We start from the raw sequence: 18,374 nt of genomic DNA on the forward strand, positions 1-18,374 counted from the left end.
ATATTATATGCCACATTAAATCATTAGCACCATCCGAAGGCTTCGCTGCCAGATTTCTTTTACATTAACTTTTTTTTGGAGGGTTGCTCCTCTTTTTCCCTCCCACAAAGAGAAGTGGGTGTAAAGAAGCACAATGCCGGGAACGGAAGGCTGCCCCCCCCCCCGCTTTGGGGTAGGGCTCCCATCAAGACTGGAAGAAGCAGCAGCAGGCTCACAACGGACCAGAGGGCGACTTCCTTCCAGCACCTTTCCGGCTTGCTCTCACACGACTGCATAACAAACAGCGCCGGGAAAGTGGTACACCGGTGGGGGGTACTTACCCTCCTCCCCTTCTTACCTTGCTGCCCGCTTCCCGCTCTGAGGTCATGGCGGGGGAGGGGGATAAGAGGGGCACAAAAAGGTCGACCCCCTCACCAACGGCGACTTCGGACCCTCAGCCCGGCCCGGCCGGCGCGCACAAAAGCCGTATCGGCAGCGACGCGCGAGGCTCCTAGTGTCACAACCAACCAACAGCAGCACTCCGCTCATGTGACCGTCGTCATGACACCTGAGGAGAAGCAGAAGCAAAACCATCACCTTGCGGGCGGCGGCGGAGGCGACTGGGTTTAGCCTTGCCTGCCCAAGAAGGCGGCGGGGTTTGTTGGACCCAGGCGATAAAGGTTGTGCAGTAATGTATCCAAATTTCAGCTATTTTTGTCAAATGATTTGCTAATAAATCATTTTATAGTTAGATCTCTCGTCCCCCAACTCCCTTCTAAATTGCAGTGAATGTCCGACCCGCATATTCGGCTTTACATTTGTTAGCCGAGTACTCTATACCACTGTGAACGATATGACGAACTCGTTTTAAATTGAAAAATCTAGAAATTAAAAATGTGCAGCGACAGCCACTAATAAAATATGTAAAACTGATCATTGATATATGCAGCACTGCTCGTAAAATATTTTTCAAGTTTAATTATGGCTACTTTTCTTAAGAATCGTTTTTACCCATATAAGGTGAGTTATAAACATATTATAGTGAGATTTTCTGATTGTCTAAAATTTAGCTTTAAAATGAACTACTGCAGAATACTTGTCTCCTGCTTTATATATATTCTTTCCAGCACTTCATAAAACGCTGGTAAAAATTTGGTGCAATTTCCAATATTTGGAATACACTAATTGCATATACATCTGCCTAATTCCTTTTCCTCTCAGTTGTCATACATGATCTAGCCATAAAGCCCAAGTCCAAATCAGCAGCCATCAATGAACATTTTAGCTGCATAATACTGAATCTAAATTCACATTTCATCTGTACAAAGAAAGGCATTATTTCTATATGAGGTTGCAGTATATGGCATTGCCATTGAAAAGCAACTTCAGGTCAGTTCAACAACACCCCTCTCATAGCGATTATTTTGGTAATGTATGTGTAGTGTAGCAAAATAACAGCTCCTTTTTTCAAAATATTATCGTTACTGGATTAAAATGATTAAGAAGCTTTAAAAACAGGGGTATGTGAATGCTACAATTCTGGGCATGCACAGAAAACTCAGAATGTCACTGGCTGAGAATTCAGCATGCTTGCTTGCTCACACCTTCAGAAACTAAAGGGATGACTGAGCATGGTGTCTGGTAGATGGGTGTGCATAGTTTTCTTTCTCCATGACTGGCAAAACCAGAATTATGCAAAGAGAGAACACAATGTGAAAGATATAATATGCAAGTCTGCTTAATTTGCACTATACAGTTTACAGTACTGAGGTCTTTTTGTACAGCAGCTCACTGATAATCAAAAGGCCGAGTCCTTATCCAGTTCCTGCTATGGGTTTTGTTACATTAAAACTTCCTTTTCATTGGTTTCTACTTTGGATTTGATAATCTATATTTTGAGCTTTTCTGTATGTGGCTTTGCTATCTAGGAGTTATACTGAGTTTATTACAGTGCCAATTATCCTAAAGACTACTGCTTTTTCAGGGTTTACATTCAGGCTATGGGAATCTGCAGACCCACAAGGAGTTATCAATTTCTGTGCCTAATAACAGTGATCACACTTGCCCTCTTGCTTTGCTGAATTGTTCAATGCATATGTTTCATGAAATGCAGTTTAACTATTGCTAGTATCAACTAAGCTTGTGGTTTTGAGTCAACTTCAAAGTCTAAAGCAAAATTTTCATCACAAGCCCCATATCTTGCCCATTTGTGTAACCCCTTTTTTTTGCCCCAGTATAGCTTCCTGTCTATTTTTACAGTGCAAAGTGTTTGCTGTTTCTCTATAGGATGAAGATAGCAGTGACATATAAAAAACTCTTTCATTTAACAAGCAAACAGAACATGTGAACTGTGTCGGGGCTGCATTCTTGTTTCAAATCTTGAATGGCAATTTGCTGGTGTTTTAACAGATGATAAGATGCTAACTTGTTGATATAGTGACTGTTGCTGGAGTTTATCTTTTTTTTTTTTATTGTGAGCCCTTTGGGGACAGGGATTTATCTTATTATTTCTCTATGTAAACCACTTTGGAACTTTTTGTTGAAAAGCCGTATATAAATATTTGTTATATCATATTCCATCTAGAATCCACTTCGCATTATCACTTTTCAGTCTTTAGGTCTGTGCACGTTATTTTGAATGGATTCAATACATGGCTACCAAGCATGGTTCTCTAATTTTTTTCATTTGTGTAGAAAATGAATTTTGGTCTGGGTGGCAGTATCAGTGGTGTGTGCACACATGTATTCAGAATGGGACCTTCCTCATTCAATCTGAGCATAATCTAAAACTGACTGAGCAGACATAAAAAAAAAAGTGTGAGCACATGCACACACCTTAGAGGGAACAGTGCTACCAAGCCATGCAAATCTGTTTGTATGAACAAACAATTGGCATGCACAGAAAAAAGCTGTGGGTGACATGCTCTACAAAAGCATACCAAAGATAGCCAATGCAGGTTACCAGTTAGACCCATTCATATTCAAAGCCTGGAGGAAGCAATAGGTTACATTAGTTAGGGTCATGTAACTCAGAGTGGAACAAGCTAAGGCATATTATTTAGGCCATCCTCAAAAGATTCTCATGGCTGTACACCTGAAGGGCCATGGATGGTTGGCCAGAACCAAAATTAGAAGTGGGTTACAATGACCAGGCTTACAGTAGTTATCAGTTAGCTTATTAGGAAAAAACACAGTCCTATGGATTACTATTCCAGTTTTACTGATTGAATGGCAGCTTTACTATCAACTGATTATGCAAGACAGTAGCTGGAGTTAAATTGGCTCTACACAAGTTAGAGGCATTGTGTAGTATTGTCCAACTAGGGCAAAGAACAAGAATTCATACAATTACACTTATTAGGTAGCCCAAACGCATGCTTACTGCAACTCTAGCTCAGGACAAGGTGTCCCAGTCCTAGCACTAAGCTCTGAAACTTGTTCGATAGTATGCATTACTCTAAAGCTGTGCTCTCTAAAGCTGAGCCATAGAAAAATCTCTTAAAAGTGAAGCTAGAGAACAGGCCCTGCTGGCACTTCTTCCGCTGCCCTCAATAGTCACCTCTACCTGCTTGCGTGCTTTACATAAGTGATGCTAAGTCATCTCTTCCTCTGCCCTAAATGTTAGTCAGTGCATGCATACCACTGCTGACCAGTGTGTTGCTCAATCTGGCCCTGCTTAGAAGGAATAGAGAAACAGCAACTGCAGCTCAGACAGGCTAGTTCTAAAGGCGGCTGACTCCAGCTGCTACTGGCCGAAGAAAAGATGTGAGCTGTAGTATATACAGGTGAAACTCGAAAAATTAGAATATCGTGCAAAAGTCCATTAATTTCAGTAATGCAAATTAAAAGGTGAAACTGATATATGAGATAGACGCATTACATGCAAAGCAAGATAAGTCAAGCCTTAATTTGTTATAATTGTGATGATCATGGCGTACAGCTCATGAGAACCCCAAATCCACAATCCCAGAAAATTAGAATATTACATGAAACCAATAAAACAAGGATTGTAAATAGAACAATATCGGACCTCTGAAAAGTATAAGCATGCATATGTATTCAGTACTTGGTTTGGGCCCCTTTTGCAGCAATTACTGCCTCAATGCGGCGTGGCATGGATACTATCAGCCTGTGGCACTGCTGAGGTGTTATGGAAGACCAGGATGCTTCAATAGCGGCCTTCAGCTCTTCTGCATTGTTTGGTCTCATGTCTCTCATCCTTCTCTTGGCAATGCCCCATAGATTCTCTATGGGGTTCAGGTCAGGCGAGTTTGCTGGCCAATCAAGCACAGTAATCCCATGGTCATTGAACCAGGTTTTGTTACTTTTGGCAGTGTGGGCAGGTGCCAAGTCCTGCTGGAAAATGAAGTCAGCATCCCCATACAGCTCGTCTGTGGAAGGAAGCATGAAGTGCTCCAAAATCTCCTGATAGACGGCTGCGTTGACCCTGGACTTAATGAAGCACAGTGGACCAACACCAGCAGATGACATGGCTCCCCAAATCAACACAGACTGTGGAAACTTCACACTGGACTTCAAGCATCTTGCATTGTGTGCCTCTCCATTCTTCCTCCAGACTCTGGGTCCTTGGTTTCCAAATGAGATGCAAAAGTTGCTCTCATCAGAAAAGAGGACTTTGGACCACTGAGCAACAGACCAGTTTTTTTTTTCTTGAGCCCAGGTAAGATGCTTCTGACGTTGTTTGTTGTTTAGGAGCGGCTTGACAAGAGGAATACGACATTTGAAGCCCATGTCCAGGATCCGTCTGTGTGTGGTGGCTTTTGATGCACTAACTCCAGCCTCAGTCCACTCCTTGTGAAAGTCCCCAACACTTTTGAATGGCCTTTTCCTGACAATCCTCTCCAGGCTGCGGTCATCCCTGCTGCTTGTGCACCTTTTTCTTCCACACTTTCCCCTTCCACATAACTTTCTATTAATGTGCTTTGATACAGCACTTTGGGAACATCCAACTTCTTTTGCAATTACCTTTTGAGGCTTTCCCTCATGGAGGGTGTCAATGGTGGTTTTCTGCACAACTGTCAAGTCAGCAGTCTCTCCCATGATTGTGATTCCTAATGAACCAGACTGAGAGACCATTTAAAGGCTCAGGAACCCTTTGCAGGTGTTATGGATTGATTAGCTGATTGGAGTGGGACACCTGGAGCCTAGACTGTTGAACCTTTTCACAATATTCTAATTTTCTGGGATTGTGGATTTGGGTTTCTCATGAGCTGTACACCATGATCATCCTGTATAGCCACTAATCACTAGCCCATTTCTACCATGAAACTTAAAAGAGCATAGAAAGGGGTTCTTAGGAACTGGCCAGACTGGCTTATTAGCAGGATTACTGCATCATGTGCTTTTAAGACTGCCACTGCTCATCTGACCTGTTAGAAACACAAGCCAGTTCAGATTAACCTTTCAAAAATTCTGAACTAAATCAAGTTCCAGTAAGCAATATTCTGTGAAGTCAGCTAGGCTATATCCAATATATCCCAAGCAGTAGTGGGTTATGGGGGGAAGCCCCCACTTTTCTCTGGGCATTTACCCAAGCTTGTCAGCATGGAAGAAAGCAGGGGCAGGAACAGAAATGCAATACAGAAAAGCAGGGGCAAGAGGTAGAAAGAAAAATGGCAGAAATGGTGGGTGGAGGAGAAAAATGGCAAGAAGGGAAGTGGAAAGTTTAAAAAAAGGAGAGGCAAAAGGCAGAAAAATCAGCAAGGTGCACGGAAGCAAAAAGGCAGAAAGAAGGCATGGGAGAGAAAACAGAGATTGCATTCCCCCACCCTTTCAAAGAGACAGTCTAGCAAAGGTTCAGACTTGGCAGCAGGCAGCAACACCTTCTGAGCAGGGATTTTCCTCCTGCCCCATCTCCCGTCTGTAATTTCCGTTTTTGGTCTTACTGGCTGGAACAGCTGTTACTCAAGCTGTCTCAGCCAGTCTGATTGCTAGGGGGTGCCTCCTGGCCCTACCCCCCACCAAAAATACAGGTTAAAAAAAGATGTACCTCCTGGTAGCTTCAAAGGTTGTATTTTCTACCTGTTTATTCCTTGTGGTTTCAATACTAGGAGGCACCCCCTAGGAATCAGACTGGCTCAGACAGTTTTAATAGCAACTGTTCCAGCCAATAAGATTTTATTTTTAAAAAGCAAGTTACAGGCAGGGGAGTAGAGGCTGGAGGAAGCTCCCTGTTTGGGAGGATGCCAGTAAGTCTGGTCTTTTGCTATATTGTTTTTGCTTTGTTGTGGGGGCATGCAGCCCCTCCTGCCCTTACTCCCAAGTCTGAAGGATGACAGTAGTTCTCTGTAAGTTATCTTTAACAAGGTAGGTGGCCTTACCTATTCCCTCAAACAGTTAGTGCTGCTAGTATGCCGTTCTATTTACAAACAAGTGGTAATTTAAACAGGTATTGTATTAAATAGAATAGATGCCATTCACATTGGTACTACCCCCATGAAGTGCATACAAGGATTATTTAGCATTAAAAATGGGTTTATTTAATCAGACCTATTTCAACAGTTGAGAAACCACAGGATGAATTGCTCTAACAGTTGCAGAAGGTACAAAATCAAGAATAAAATCCCTCAATTGTTGAAATCTGATGATCTAGTCAACATATTACATGTAACGTGTAAACTTTATTGAACAAAATTGAGTCAAATAGGCACTTAACAAAAAGGAGAGTTCTCAAGACCATAGCAGCCTACTTTGTTTGCATTTTACTGAGCTCTGTTGCTGTGAATAATACAGCTCATGCACAGGTAATGACGTCTGTACATTTCTTCAAGTATTCACTGAATACTACCAACTTATATACATTCATAAAGTCCCAGGAGATTTTAGAGAAGTCATTTCATTTCTGCTGGCCTTTAGGAAGTGGTCTTCTAAAGAGGAGGATGTGCGGTTCTGTGAAAAGAGAAAGGAGATTGTTTATAGGTCTGTGGTGTCAAGGCAGAATGGACATTCCTTTAAGCAGAATTTTCCGGAGTTCAAGTTTAGAGAGCTGAATAAGCACTAAATCCACCAATCCCTAACAAAGATTTATGTACTCCAACTTTGTCCCCCTCCCCATTTGGACATTGGCTATATGGGGAATTCCAGGGGGCACCCATTTCCTTTTACCTGGTTCATGAATCATATAGTGGACCCAGCCAAGGCTCTGCTGTACACCAAGTCTTCTCCATTCTTCTTCAGACATTAGATGAGTTTTTGGTACTTGCTTTGAGAGCTCCCTTGGTAACATCACATGCCTAGCAGGACAGAAATTATATCAAGTCACAATTTTATACACAATATGTTATACAGCTTGTTACAAGGAAGGAACTTTCTATTCTGTGGCACTTGAAAGTCTGTCAACTGCTTTTCAAATGAGTCTGACCTGCCTATCATTTGTATATTAATTTGCTATGCTGAAGGTACAGCATCAATAGTGTCCAGATAAAGTTCTAATTTATCATCTGTGTGCAGAATGATTTTGTTCTGAGCAGAAGCATCAAAGCAGTGTGTGCACACATGCATTCAGAGTGGGACCTTCTTGATTAAATCTGAGCTCTCCCCGTGGCTATTAGTTCCTCAGTCTCCATCACAGTTTTTAGAAAGCGTGTTAAACCTTGGCTTTTTACCCAGGTTTTTATGAAATTGTCTCTACTGCTGCTTCTTTGTATTTTGTACAGTTCTTATGCTTGTATTTGAAATCTTTAGTCAGATTTGTTTTTATATTTTAATTGTGTCATTTTTATAGTCTTGTTTTTAATTTTTATGTGACCCACCTTGGGGTTGTTTTAATGAAACACAGTATACAAATTTAACAATAAAATAAAATTCACAGAGCACACATCAAAAAATGTGAGTGCACACACATCTAAGAAGGAACACTAGTTATCACATTGTCAAATTGATGTTTTCTACTTCACATTTTAAAAGGTTTAGTCCACTACAAGTATAAGACTTTGATAAAGTTTGCCTCCAAGTCCAGAGTTTAAACAAAAGTTGGTTCTTTTAGGTCACAGCTAGGTAACAGTGTCGGTAGAAAGGCTGTAACCTGCAGGGTTGGTCACTAGCATGATCTACAACACTGGTACCAGGAAAGTTTTGTCGGGGCAGCCACTTCTGAAGCTTCTATTCTTGTTTACCCACAAAGAGCACCTAAGTATTTTGTCACTGCGACTGAGGAGCTAGTGTGCCAGCAGAACCAGCTGAAAGTCCTCTTCTCCCAACAATAAGGTCCACTAGCTGACCGAGAACCAGTCACTGGTTACACCCACCAGGAGACAGTTCCGAGAACAGAATGTCATGGGGGCGGGAGAGGACCATATACGCCCCCTGGGCTCCTTGGAAGGAGACGGGGAAGAGGAAGACTCAAAGCAGCGACACAGCAGCAGGGTTAGGCTTTCAAGCTTTCCTACAGAGAGGACACAAACATAGTGGGAAGGAGAAGAGGCACTGGGAGCCCCCTGGGCAGACTCAGCCGAGGTCTTCCCCCGCCTCCAGAGCAGGGCTTCTCTAGTCTCCCACAGCCCTTTGTTTCCAGCCCTGACCGTTGCCCATTTCTCTCAGCCACAAGCAACCCCGCCTTTCACCCGGGAAAGCCCGCTCTCTCCTCAGCTTGCCTTCCTCCACCCCCTGCGCGCCAGTCATTCTGTTGTTTTCACCCAAGCGGGAACAAGGAACAGCACGGAGCGATGATCCAGCAGGGGAGCGGGGAAAGCAGAAGAGGGAAGGCACCAAAGCACAGGAGGCGACCTCCTGAAAGCGCGACAGCCCCGCCGAGAAGACTCGGCCTCCGCCACCCCACTCCTCAGTGTGGGCTCTAGTCCCGCCCGTTCGTACCGGTACTCGTAGTTCTCGTCGAAGTATTTGTCTGAGTAATAGATCTGCTTGTGGGCCATGACGAAGGCAGCGGTGGAGATGGCAGCAGCCACAGACGCCTCAGTTCCGCGCGTAGCCGTCCTCTCTTGCCTCCTCAGCAACAGCCGTGTCCGTCGCAGGCTAACTGAATAACCCACCGCCCAACTCAATTTGAATCCCACAACTCGACTCTGATTGGAAGGCAGCGGGGACTAATAGGGGCGCGCGCTGCCACGTGACTTGACGCTAACTCCGCCCCCCACTCTCGCTTCTCCACCAATCAGGAAACTCTGTAGACTGCTTATGCGTCCACGATGGCGCGTGCGTGTTTTCGTGATCTGTAGAACGGGAACGGACACAGTTGCTAGGTAAACCTGAGAGTAGTTTCTAGACTTCATAAAAGCTTTGCGCTCGTTGCGCGCGCACTTTTTCTCTGTTACGTCATGTGGTGTGGATAGGACTATCAGGGGTCCTCTCTACCTTCGCGCGGAGTTTTTTTAATTGTTGGGAGAAGTGTAGAAGTGCATTATTCTCAGTAGTAGCATTTTAAATATGATTTGAACCGCGGCCATGCGCAGCCTGATTCTCTAAGTCTAATTTCCAAATCACTACGCATAGGACTGCAGCTTTTGGTAAACTTTTGCCGACTCCATTGCAAAGTTGCTTGCTACACAGAGTTGATATCCCCACTGCTTTAATCCAGACCTTTTCCTTTAAGACCTATCCTGCCCTTCTCCCCCTGTAATTTGTAATTCAAATTGTCTATAATTTGATGCAGTGTCTTCTAGAAAACCTTAGCTGGGTAGTCTTTTCCTTGCTTTTTTCATTTTGTTAACTGCATTGTTATGTATGTTGAAACACGTTGCTTGGTTTCATTATTGCATTCGCTGTAGGTCTTTTTTGTGTGCGGGGGCGGGGTCAGTTTTAATATAATATTGGAACATCATAATATATGGAATGTGTGTATATGTAATAAAATGGATATTGGCATGTTGCGAAAATCTATTTTAAATGCTTCTGTTTTATCCTGCTCTTTATTTTTTCTTTAATAAAAAAATTAAACTTCATTGATGTGAACTCCTCCATACCATTCAGGATTGTTTTCCATTGAAGAACAGGAAAATTGTTTTGATGATGATTACCCACTCCCAAAGGAGAGTGTCTTGCTTAAAAGACAGAAGCCATTTGGTGTATGTGCTTGGCTGAGGAGCCAATGGGGCAAAGCTACCATCTGTGGGATTATGACTGAACGCCTCTAAGTCAGAATCCCCCCTAAACGTGACGAAAAGACAGAAGCTGGGTTCTAGTTCTCAGTTCCTTATTTGCCATTTCTAGTTCTCTGTTGATTCAAATCTGTGTAAATTCAGACTAATTGAGAATGTAGAATTTAAATAAGTCTATATCTGTATCTGTTTCACTGGTCCAAGGGTTGGAACATCTGATGGGTTAGGGTTTTTTAATCCCACTACCTTGACTTGTCTCCTTCTCACATTACTCCCTGCAATTTAGCTTCCACATTCTACACTTCACTGAAATTGCCTCCAACAAAATCACTGATGATCCCCTCACTGCCAGAATTCTCTGCTCTGGTGTCATGCTCATGCTCCTTGACTTTCTCTGCTGCTATTTTGTAAAGTGCCATTGATGACACTATATAAACATTAACAACCATGATAGACTGCCTGTAAGAAATTGCTATCTGGAGTATTGCGATCTGGATTATTATTGAAATTGCTTTCTTTTATTGGGGCAATTTGGATAATGTGAACATGTGTTGGATTTTAAACAAACAAACCCTGGTACTTCTCCCTGGACCACTGTTTGGTCCCCTGGTCCCAATCCATTCAGATTGGATGGATATTGTGCAGGGATCCATAAATTTAGGCTTGGCTCACTATTTAAATAACAGCCATTATTTGTGGTTAGCACTAATCCCTTCCCTCAGAACCTTTTCTGGCACACAAGTCAATGTCTTAGGAAAGGAGGAGGTCTTCTGTCATTTGCACTAGGATACAGAGATGATAAGAAAAGTGGGAGCTCTCTGTTCAGAAGGGATTCCTGCTATTTCTTACCTTCTCAAAAATGTCAGTGGAAGTGAGGCCTCTGGTGAGGAGATCTGTGTAATGCTGGGTGCCCTGCCTGCACTCACCACTGATGAGCTGGCAACTGGACTGTAGATGCCTGATACACCCAGGGTCTAAAACTGCTACCTTAATTTCTAGCTCCCTTCTCTGGTTGGGTAGCAAAATAGATGCAGTACCTGACATGTTCCTCAGCTTACAGTGGGCAGAACAGACTTTCCTGTGCTACTGTTGAGCTCTAAATCACCCAGTGATGCTGATGTGCAAAAGAACATTACCATTATTGCAGAGTCTTGTGCAATTGCACTTTAATGCTACTTCCATTTGGAATAATGGGCGGAGTGTGGTGTGCAATTGTGCAATTTCCCAGCAGTACTGGTATTAACTTATTGCGCAGCACCGTTGCCAGGTGATTTAGAGCTCCGTAGCAGTGCGGGTGGGTGTGTACCACCTGCGTTATGCTGCATAATATGTTAGTCAGTGTACTTGTGCCAAACTAAACTTAAAATGATTCTTCTCAGGATCTCATATGGACAACCTTCAGATGAGAGAAGCAAAATTTTCAACACCATTTGCATGCAATATGGTATAGATATTTTCTACATAAGTATTAATATGTTTTGGATTATTCTTAATTTGATTTAATTAAGATTAACTACTAATTAATCTTCTGTGCATTATTCAATACCATCTAAAATATGCAGAATAAACATATTGGAATGTACTGCTGTTTTTTCGGCTTATTGCATTTTGTAGGTAGTTTAGAGTATGGAGTGGAAGAGGCAAAACTGACATTGTGGAAATATTTTTTTTAGTAGCCCATGTCAAAATAAGTAAAAACACCAAACTGATTTCAGCCCCAGACCTTGGACTGTGTTTGTTTGCACTAACTAACATGTTTAAAGGCTGTCCAAGTTAATGATTAAATAGCTTATCAGTGCACATTGCAATAAGTTTATGAAAGGTCTGGCAACATTTTAGGAGATGGATATCTTCAAAATATATAACAGAAGATTTTAAATAAGCATTGTGGCATGACCCATGTCGTAAATAGCATTTACTTAAAAAACAAAAACCAACCCTTTGAGATAAAAGGAAACCATTAATTGTGTAGAAACGCCAAATTTTCTTTCCAGAATAAATGCTTGAATGGCCTGAATAATACAGGCACACCTCAAGTTACAAACATCTGACTTACAGAAACACATACAAACAAAGCTCCATAACATATTACATACGGAAGTCCCCAACTGACCAATGCTAACCATCCAAGTTAGTCACTCTTGGAAACAAAGTTATGAACGTGATATCCAACTTAACAAACAAACTTTTGGGACACAACCCGTTTGTAAGGCCAGGACTTCCTGTATACACATTTACCTAACTAGTATGATTTATTGTAATTGCAGAATCTTAAACTGCTGACCATGCAAATGGCTGGCATGGATGCGCTCCAGCCATGTGCATGCCGACGCTGCACACAGCCTGCAGGGAACAGTGCTGCAGTTGTCCGTGGCCTTTGCTAGAGCAGCACCATGCCTGGAAAAGCAGTGGGGCAGTAGCGGAGCAGGTAAGGATCTGCGTACTTGCTCCTTAGGGAACCGTTCCCTGCCCTGCTGAACTGGTTTGGCTGTGGGCGCTCGAGCCAGTCCGGTGCTTCCCAAAGGAGGTGCCGAACTAGCTCGTGCACATCCCTACTGAGAACCCAAACCCTTAATAACTGAAGTGCTATCAGTTGCTATAGCAGACTACCATTCACATACTTGCCCAGGGCAATTGTTGCTTTGCCAAGGAAAACTGTCTACGTGCCTTCTAATATAGCAATTTGTGTGGACTATAGAATTGCCTTAGGGTATCTTTGCCCATCACTGGACCATGTCAGTTGAACAGATGCACAGAGCATCTGTATGGACGAAGAAGCTCAAGCAAAACTTTTTAAAGAATGGGACATCTGCTTTTGTAGGAAAAGCATAGGCATTTAGCAGCATAGGCATTTAGCAGAAGGAAGAAGACTTTCCAACTGTGGCCTACAAACTAGGTTTTGTTTTGGAGGGTTTTGTTTCTCTTCAATGTATTTTTCTCCCAGTTCTGCAAAGTATGTTAGAAAGTTGAAGTTGCATGTACTTTGATTGCAGTTCTATTTTCACATAGATCCACATTAGAATTTGGCAGATAACACTGAAATCTTTTTTCCCCCTGAAAGAGAGGAGTAAGCTCTCACAGCCAAAAGACCTTTTGTACTGTATCTTGATTGAGTCACAACTGCAAAGCAGTTGCTGAAAAATCTGAGTGTGATTCACATTCTTAACATGTGCCAGTGACATAATCATTATTCCTGTTATTTATATAGTGCCATATGTGTGTAACAGCTCTTTCCAGTTTTTTCCCCCCTAAGTACTTATTTTTGGCTGAGGAATTTATAATGAGAGTCCATTTTTCAAAGTCTTCCATTATTGCTGGTGCTAGAAAAAGTAAGTTGACTGGCATCAACTCTTTAAATATGTCTGTACTTCAGTCTAAATTTGTGTGAGTAAGTAAGAACTAATCTTCCTACTTTCCTTTTAATATAGTCTTAATTGATAATTACCATCATCACAAGTTAGCTCACTTGCACCTCAAACCTTCACATATCCACCATCTTGAATTGGGGTGGATAACATCACAAACTAAGCCATTGAGATGTCCCTATCTGTCACTACAACTGTGCCAAATTTGGTTCAAATCAGGCAATTCACATTTAAACCACTTGCGCCTCAAATGTTCAGGTGCCCTCCATCTTGAACTGGAGTGGATGGCATCATCACAAATGATGCCATTGGGGTGTCCCTACAACTGTATTAAATTGGGTCCAAATCAGTTCTCACTTGTGCCTCAATCATTCACACATCAGCAGTCTTGAATTGGGGTGGATGACATAATCACAAACTACACTGTTGAGGTGTTCCTACAATTATACCCAATTTGGTTCATATTGGTCCACACAGTACGAAGTTGATAGCTGGATACACACACTCAGTTGGGTGATCTCATAAGCTTACTTTACTTAAGGAAAGTAGGTTAAAAATGGCAAGGCTCCATGAGTCTCCATTTCCTGGCATTGCTTTTTAGGACCCCTCACCCTTTTCCAAGGACCTTTCCAGAGAATTAGTTTTTAGATATAACATGCACAACAGTTGTTATCCATTTTTTAAAACCAGTCTAAAACTAAAGTAAAACTTTCTCCTCCTGATGTAACATTTCACCAATACACAAAGAATCTATTCTCACAAGCACCCTAACTGGGTTAGGCTGTGGGTGAGAACCACCTGGATCGGGCCCAATCTTGATGGGGCAGCACCACTTATCCCAGCTTTTTATCCCAGCTTTTAGCTGGGGTTCAAGGCTTGAGCGAGCCATGAATCCAGGCTCCAAGACTGTGTGTTCTTTGGGGCTGCATTCAGCCCCAGCGGACACAAAGATGGGCACTTAGAACACCCCTCTCCTGAGGGAAGCCCCCAATGCACTGTGCATGTCAGAGACTGGGATGCGCTGTTCCGGTCACTGGGGCTCTGCAATGTGCCATGCAGTGCAGATCGTTTAGGAATGTGGCCTGCGCTCCCAGCAACATTCCAGGGATCGTCTGGTGGGAAGGTGAGTTGGACCAGCCTTCCCCTCCTCCCACCCGATTATGTGAATGGCCCCAAAGTGTAATGGCTTTGATCCAAAGAAATCTGCACAGAGCAGCCAGGGTGCATGTGTGTGCAGCAGATTAAAGCCTTTGTCCCAGATCAAGCTCATGTGAGGGAAAGAAATGCTGAATCATCCCTGCTGAGCTGCCTGGCTTGGCTTCTCCTAAAACTATTCTGTATTGTCGGTGGGTTCAAAATGCTGCCACCACCACCACCACCCCTTTTGTCCATGGAAACTCTCTGGGTTTAGGGCAGGATAACACAGGAAAAAAACCTCTCTTAATTTAGCTCTTGGACAAGTACAAAAATCTTCCACGTGCAAGCTTACATGTGGTGAAAAAACTGATAGCTGCTGAATGTTTGAGGACATATTTACACCAGATAAATCCTCCTTTGCGCACACACCCCTTTTCCTGAGTTAAAAACCAACTCAGAGAGGCTTGTAAAAAGAAAATAACTAAAAAAATGTTTTATTCAGTTACTGCAGACTGCTTCCAACTGAGGCTTTCTCAGCTTTTAGATACAGTTAAGTATACTTAGTAGGATTACAAAAATAGGTTTTCTTAATGCACACTTAGATGTTTACAGAGGCTTTTGCAACACCCTAGGTGTATTGAGCATAGGCTAGTGTTTCTTATTTCAATTACATTGCAGGTAAACTATAATAGAACAATATCCAAAATATGCAGAGCACACACACACAAAGAAATATAAGTTTCTAATGTCTGACTAAACAAACCTTTCCCTAAATTAATCTTCCTGAAGCCATAAGCCCTGGCTCCTTTCCTTGAACTCACCAAACCTGATGAGAATTCAAGCTTCCTATCCTCCTGTCTTTCAAGGATCTGCAGAGTTATTCTGCAGCTAATCTCCATGGCACATATCCTCTTGTGCACCTCCAGCTTAGCTTCCTTTCTTGTTCTCAGAATTCCCAGCAGCAGCTCTCTAGGTCCCACCCCACCCTGGTGGTCTGATTGGGCAATCTCTGTAGGTCACCAGCCTGTCAGTCAAGACAAGGGTTCACTTCCGGTTAACTCTTTAGAGCAGGCTTCCCCAAACTGCGGCCCTCCAGATGTTGCTGAACTACAACTCCCAGCATCCCGAGCCACAATTTATTGTGGCTGGGTATGCTGGGGGTTGTAGTTCAGCAACATCTGGAGGGCCGCAGTTTGGGGATGCCTGCTTTAGAGGGAGGGGAGCCTGGTCACTACAGTGTGGAACTTGTTTAAACTAGTGAAAATCCTACTGCTCAGTTGTTTAGTGGGGAAGGCAGAATAAGAGTGAGACAGAATCTAGTTCATCTTTTTTTCAGAACAGTGGATCCACAGAAAAGTTAGCAGTGTTAAAAGGGTTCTTTGTGGGCAGCTGCAGCTGTTGGATCTGAAATATTTGGATGTGCAAATCACATTTGCACATGTGATTGGAGGTGAATATCTTGTAGCTGGGACAAATGCTGTTCCTAGCACCTAGATTGCTTGTGGAATACAGCTCCAGAAATATGAGTGCCTCTTGGAAACTAGCAACTCCTTTCTCTAATGCTTATGCCATATTGAGGTTTCAATGTTGTTATTGGCCAAGTGTTTCCCTGCTGGTCTACTCCCATGGAGAAACTCAGGACTCACTAGCCCTTAAACTAAAAAACTCAAAGCAGCAAAATTACCTCCCTACTTGCAGCATTGTCCTGCCTTTTATTTTAGTTTCTTAAGGTTCTGCACCCTTCTCCTTTGCTTGGCACATGTCTAGATTTTTCTTTTAACAGCAGGGATTGGTTAAATAGTATCTCACAGCAAGACTGTAACCTCTGGCCATGCTTTACAAGGGGACTGACTGGATATTGAGTTATGATCATTAAATGAGGACATGTAGGACACTTTCACAAAGGTTAAAATATGGTTGGGTTATGCATCCGCTGATTTTCTGGATAAGTTCTAAAACATCTTAAGAATGCTGTTTGTTCACCTTTATTGTGAAAGATCACATTACAGGAACTCTATGTTTATATGGTATTTGAGTTCTGACTCAAATACTTGAGTCTTTCAGAAATTACTGGATTTCCCCCCTTAATTTTTTACAGATAGAAATATGCTTCTTCCTGTGTTCCATGGACTCAATGCAAATCTCAGTGGGTTTCCAGGTTATGAAGATTGATCACATAGCATGTTGAGAGCGACAGGGTTTAAAACCCCCCACCCATATATTGAATGAGTCAAATGCCCCATTTGTAAAGGGGAAAAGTTTAAAAGGGCAAGATTTCCAGCTATAGCTCTTCCTGCTGGGGTCTTTCTGCATGAGAGTTGCATTGGTTTGTGTTTAAATCAGTCTATAATTCAAATATACTTCTTTGACTAGAGTGTATGTTTGATTTCTTTCATGCAATAATGCCTTGCCTTTTAAAACAGTACAGATAGCACAAGAGATGCTGAAATGTGCTTTTAAGTATCGTCTGTGGAAACTGCAGAACAATAACAGATCCTGAGCAAGGTCCAGAAAGGTTTAGAAGGTGGTCACAGTTACACTGTAGCTAGAGCTTAACCCAACTGATAAAACGGAATTTAGAATATTATTACCATAGCAACTGCTCTGCTATCAGAACCTCAGGATCCTATGGTGGAATAATTGGGGACACAAACAGAAAGAAATAATGGACTGTGATACTAAATTCTACTACACCTATTACTTGGACTCCTCATCACATTTATACCAAACTCTACTGATTAATCTAATGAACGCTTTTCTTTTGATCTTGAAATGATGTATGCCCATGATTAATTTAAAGGGCATGAATAGCTCATGAATTCATATGCTCGGACTACTTGTATGTATAAGATTACCTTGGTAATTTTCTAACAGCCTTCACATAATTCACATAATTGTAGGTCTTTGTAAAATGAGGAACATGGTGGCTGGATCAGCTAAACAGAAAGAGAAAAAGAAGAAAACCTAGCCAAAAAGGAAAAAAATGTAATGTTGCCCATTGAGAGCATTATTAATAATGCTCTTAAACAAATGTTTAAAAACATACTATGAATATTTGGGTTTTCTTGTTTTGTAGTCTGTTTAGATTTTTATTCTTTTCTAAATCAGGAAGCAGATGAGAGTGAACAGATGGTACCAAGGTTGGGATTGTTCTTTCGGCTTCAAGCTGGCTTTTCATCAAGATGCTGCACGAGACTTGCAGAAGATTGAATTTGTCTAAAATTAAATGAAACCTACATAAATAGACTACTTCTATGCAACTCAGTTGAGCTATAGCATATGTCCTCCTCTGCATTACCATCCTATATAATAAAAGGCTAAGTGAGTGGCTGTGGCTTTGGAACGTTGGGGATCTGCGTCCCTGCCTCCCTGGGTTGTTCTGGGCCTGCGCAAAGCGCAGGCCCAGAAGAGCCCAAGGGACACAGGACCTCAGACACCAGTGTCCCACAGCCACGGGCGGCCATTAGCCGGTGTGTGGCGGCGGGGGAAAGTGGCCAAGGCGGCGGCAGAGCCGCCGCCTCGGCCATGAGCTGAGGCACGGCAAGAGGAGGCCGAGGCAAGCAGAAGCGGCCGCCCTGAAAAAGGCGAGGGCAATGGCGACGGGGGAAGACCAAGACGGGGGACAGGGAAGCTGGGCGAGGTGGCGGCGAAGCCGCCAACGAGGCCCCCGCCCGCTCACAGCCGCCGCCGCCTGCTCACCCGCCCTCCCAGCTGCCCAAAATCACCTTCCCCGCTCCCCCCCCCAAAAGATTAAGGGCCAAAATGGCCCATGAGAAGGTTGCCGCCCCCGCCTATCGCCCTCCCAGCTGTCGAAGACCAC

At 42.9% G+C, this 18,374-nt stretch overlaps 2 protein-coding genes across 3 annotated transcripts in view; both read right to left on the bottom strand.

Annotated features, from left to right (window-relative positions):
* Positions 1 to 486, bottom strand: part of SECISBP2 (SECIS binding protein 2) — a 38,826-nt gene extending 38,340 nt beyond the window's left edge. The window contains exon 1 of one of the 2 annotated variants that reach the window (XM_053296588.1): positions 338 to 486. In XM_053296588.1, coding sequence (XP_053152563.1) covers positions 338 to 367 — 30 coding nt within the window. In that variant the 5' untranslated portion in view covers positions 368 to 486. The remainder of the gene's footprint in view (positions 1 to 337) is intronic. The other variant, XM_053296589.1, reaches the window with a different exon arrangement.
* A 6,114-nt stretch (positions 487 to 6,600) lies between these two features.
* On the bottom strand, positions 6,601 to 9,021 carry CKS2 (CDC28 protein kinase regulatory subunit 2). The gene is made up of 3 exons (XM_053296590.1): positions 8,812 to 9,021; positions 7,105 to 7,232; positions 6,601 to 6,888 (listed from the first exon to the last, which is right to left on the bottom strand). Exons 1-3 carry the CDS (start codon positions 8,868 to 8,870, stop codon positions 6,836 to 6,838), a joined length of 240 nt encoding a protein of 79 aa, XP_053152565.1. The 5' UTR covers positions 8,871 to 9,021; the 3' UTR covers positions 6,601 to 6,835.
* Between the last annotated feature and the right edge of the window lie 9,353 nt (positions 9,022 to 18,374).

Source organism: Hemicordylus capensis, chromosome 2 (genome assembly GCF_027244095.1).
Source record: "Hemicordylus capensis ecotype Gifberg chromosome 2, rHemCap1.1.pri, whole genome shotgun sequence".
In the NCBI taxonomy this organism is placed as follows: domain Eukaryota; kingdom Metazoa; phylum Chordata; class Lepidosauria; order Squamata; family Cordylidae; genus Hemicordylus; species Hemicordylus capensis.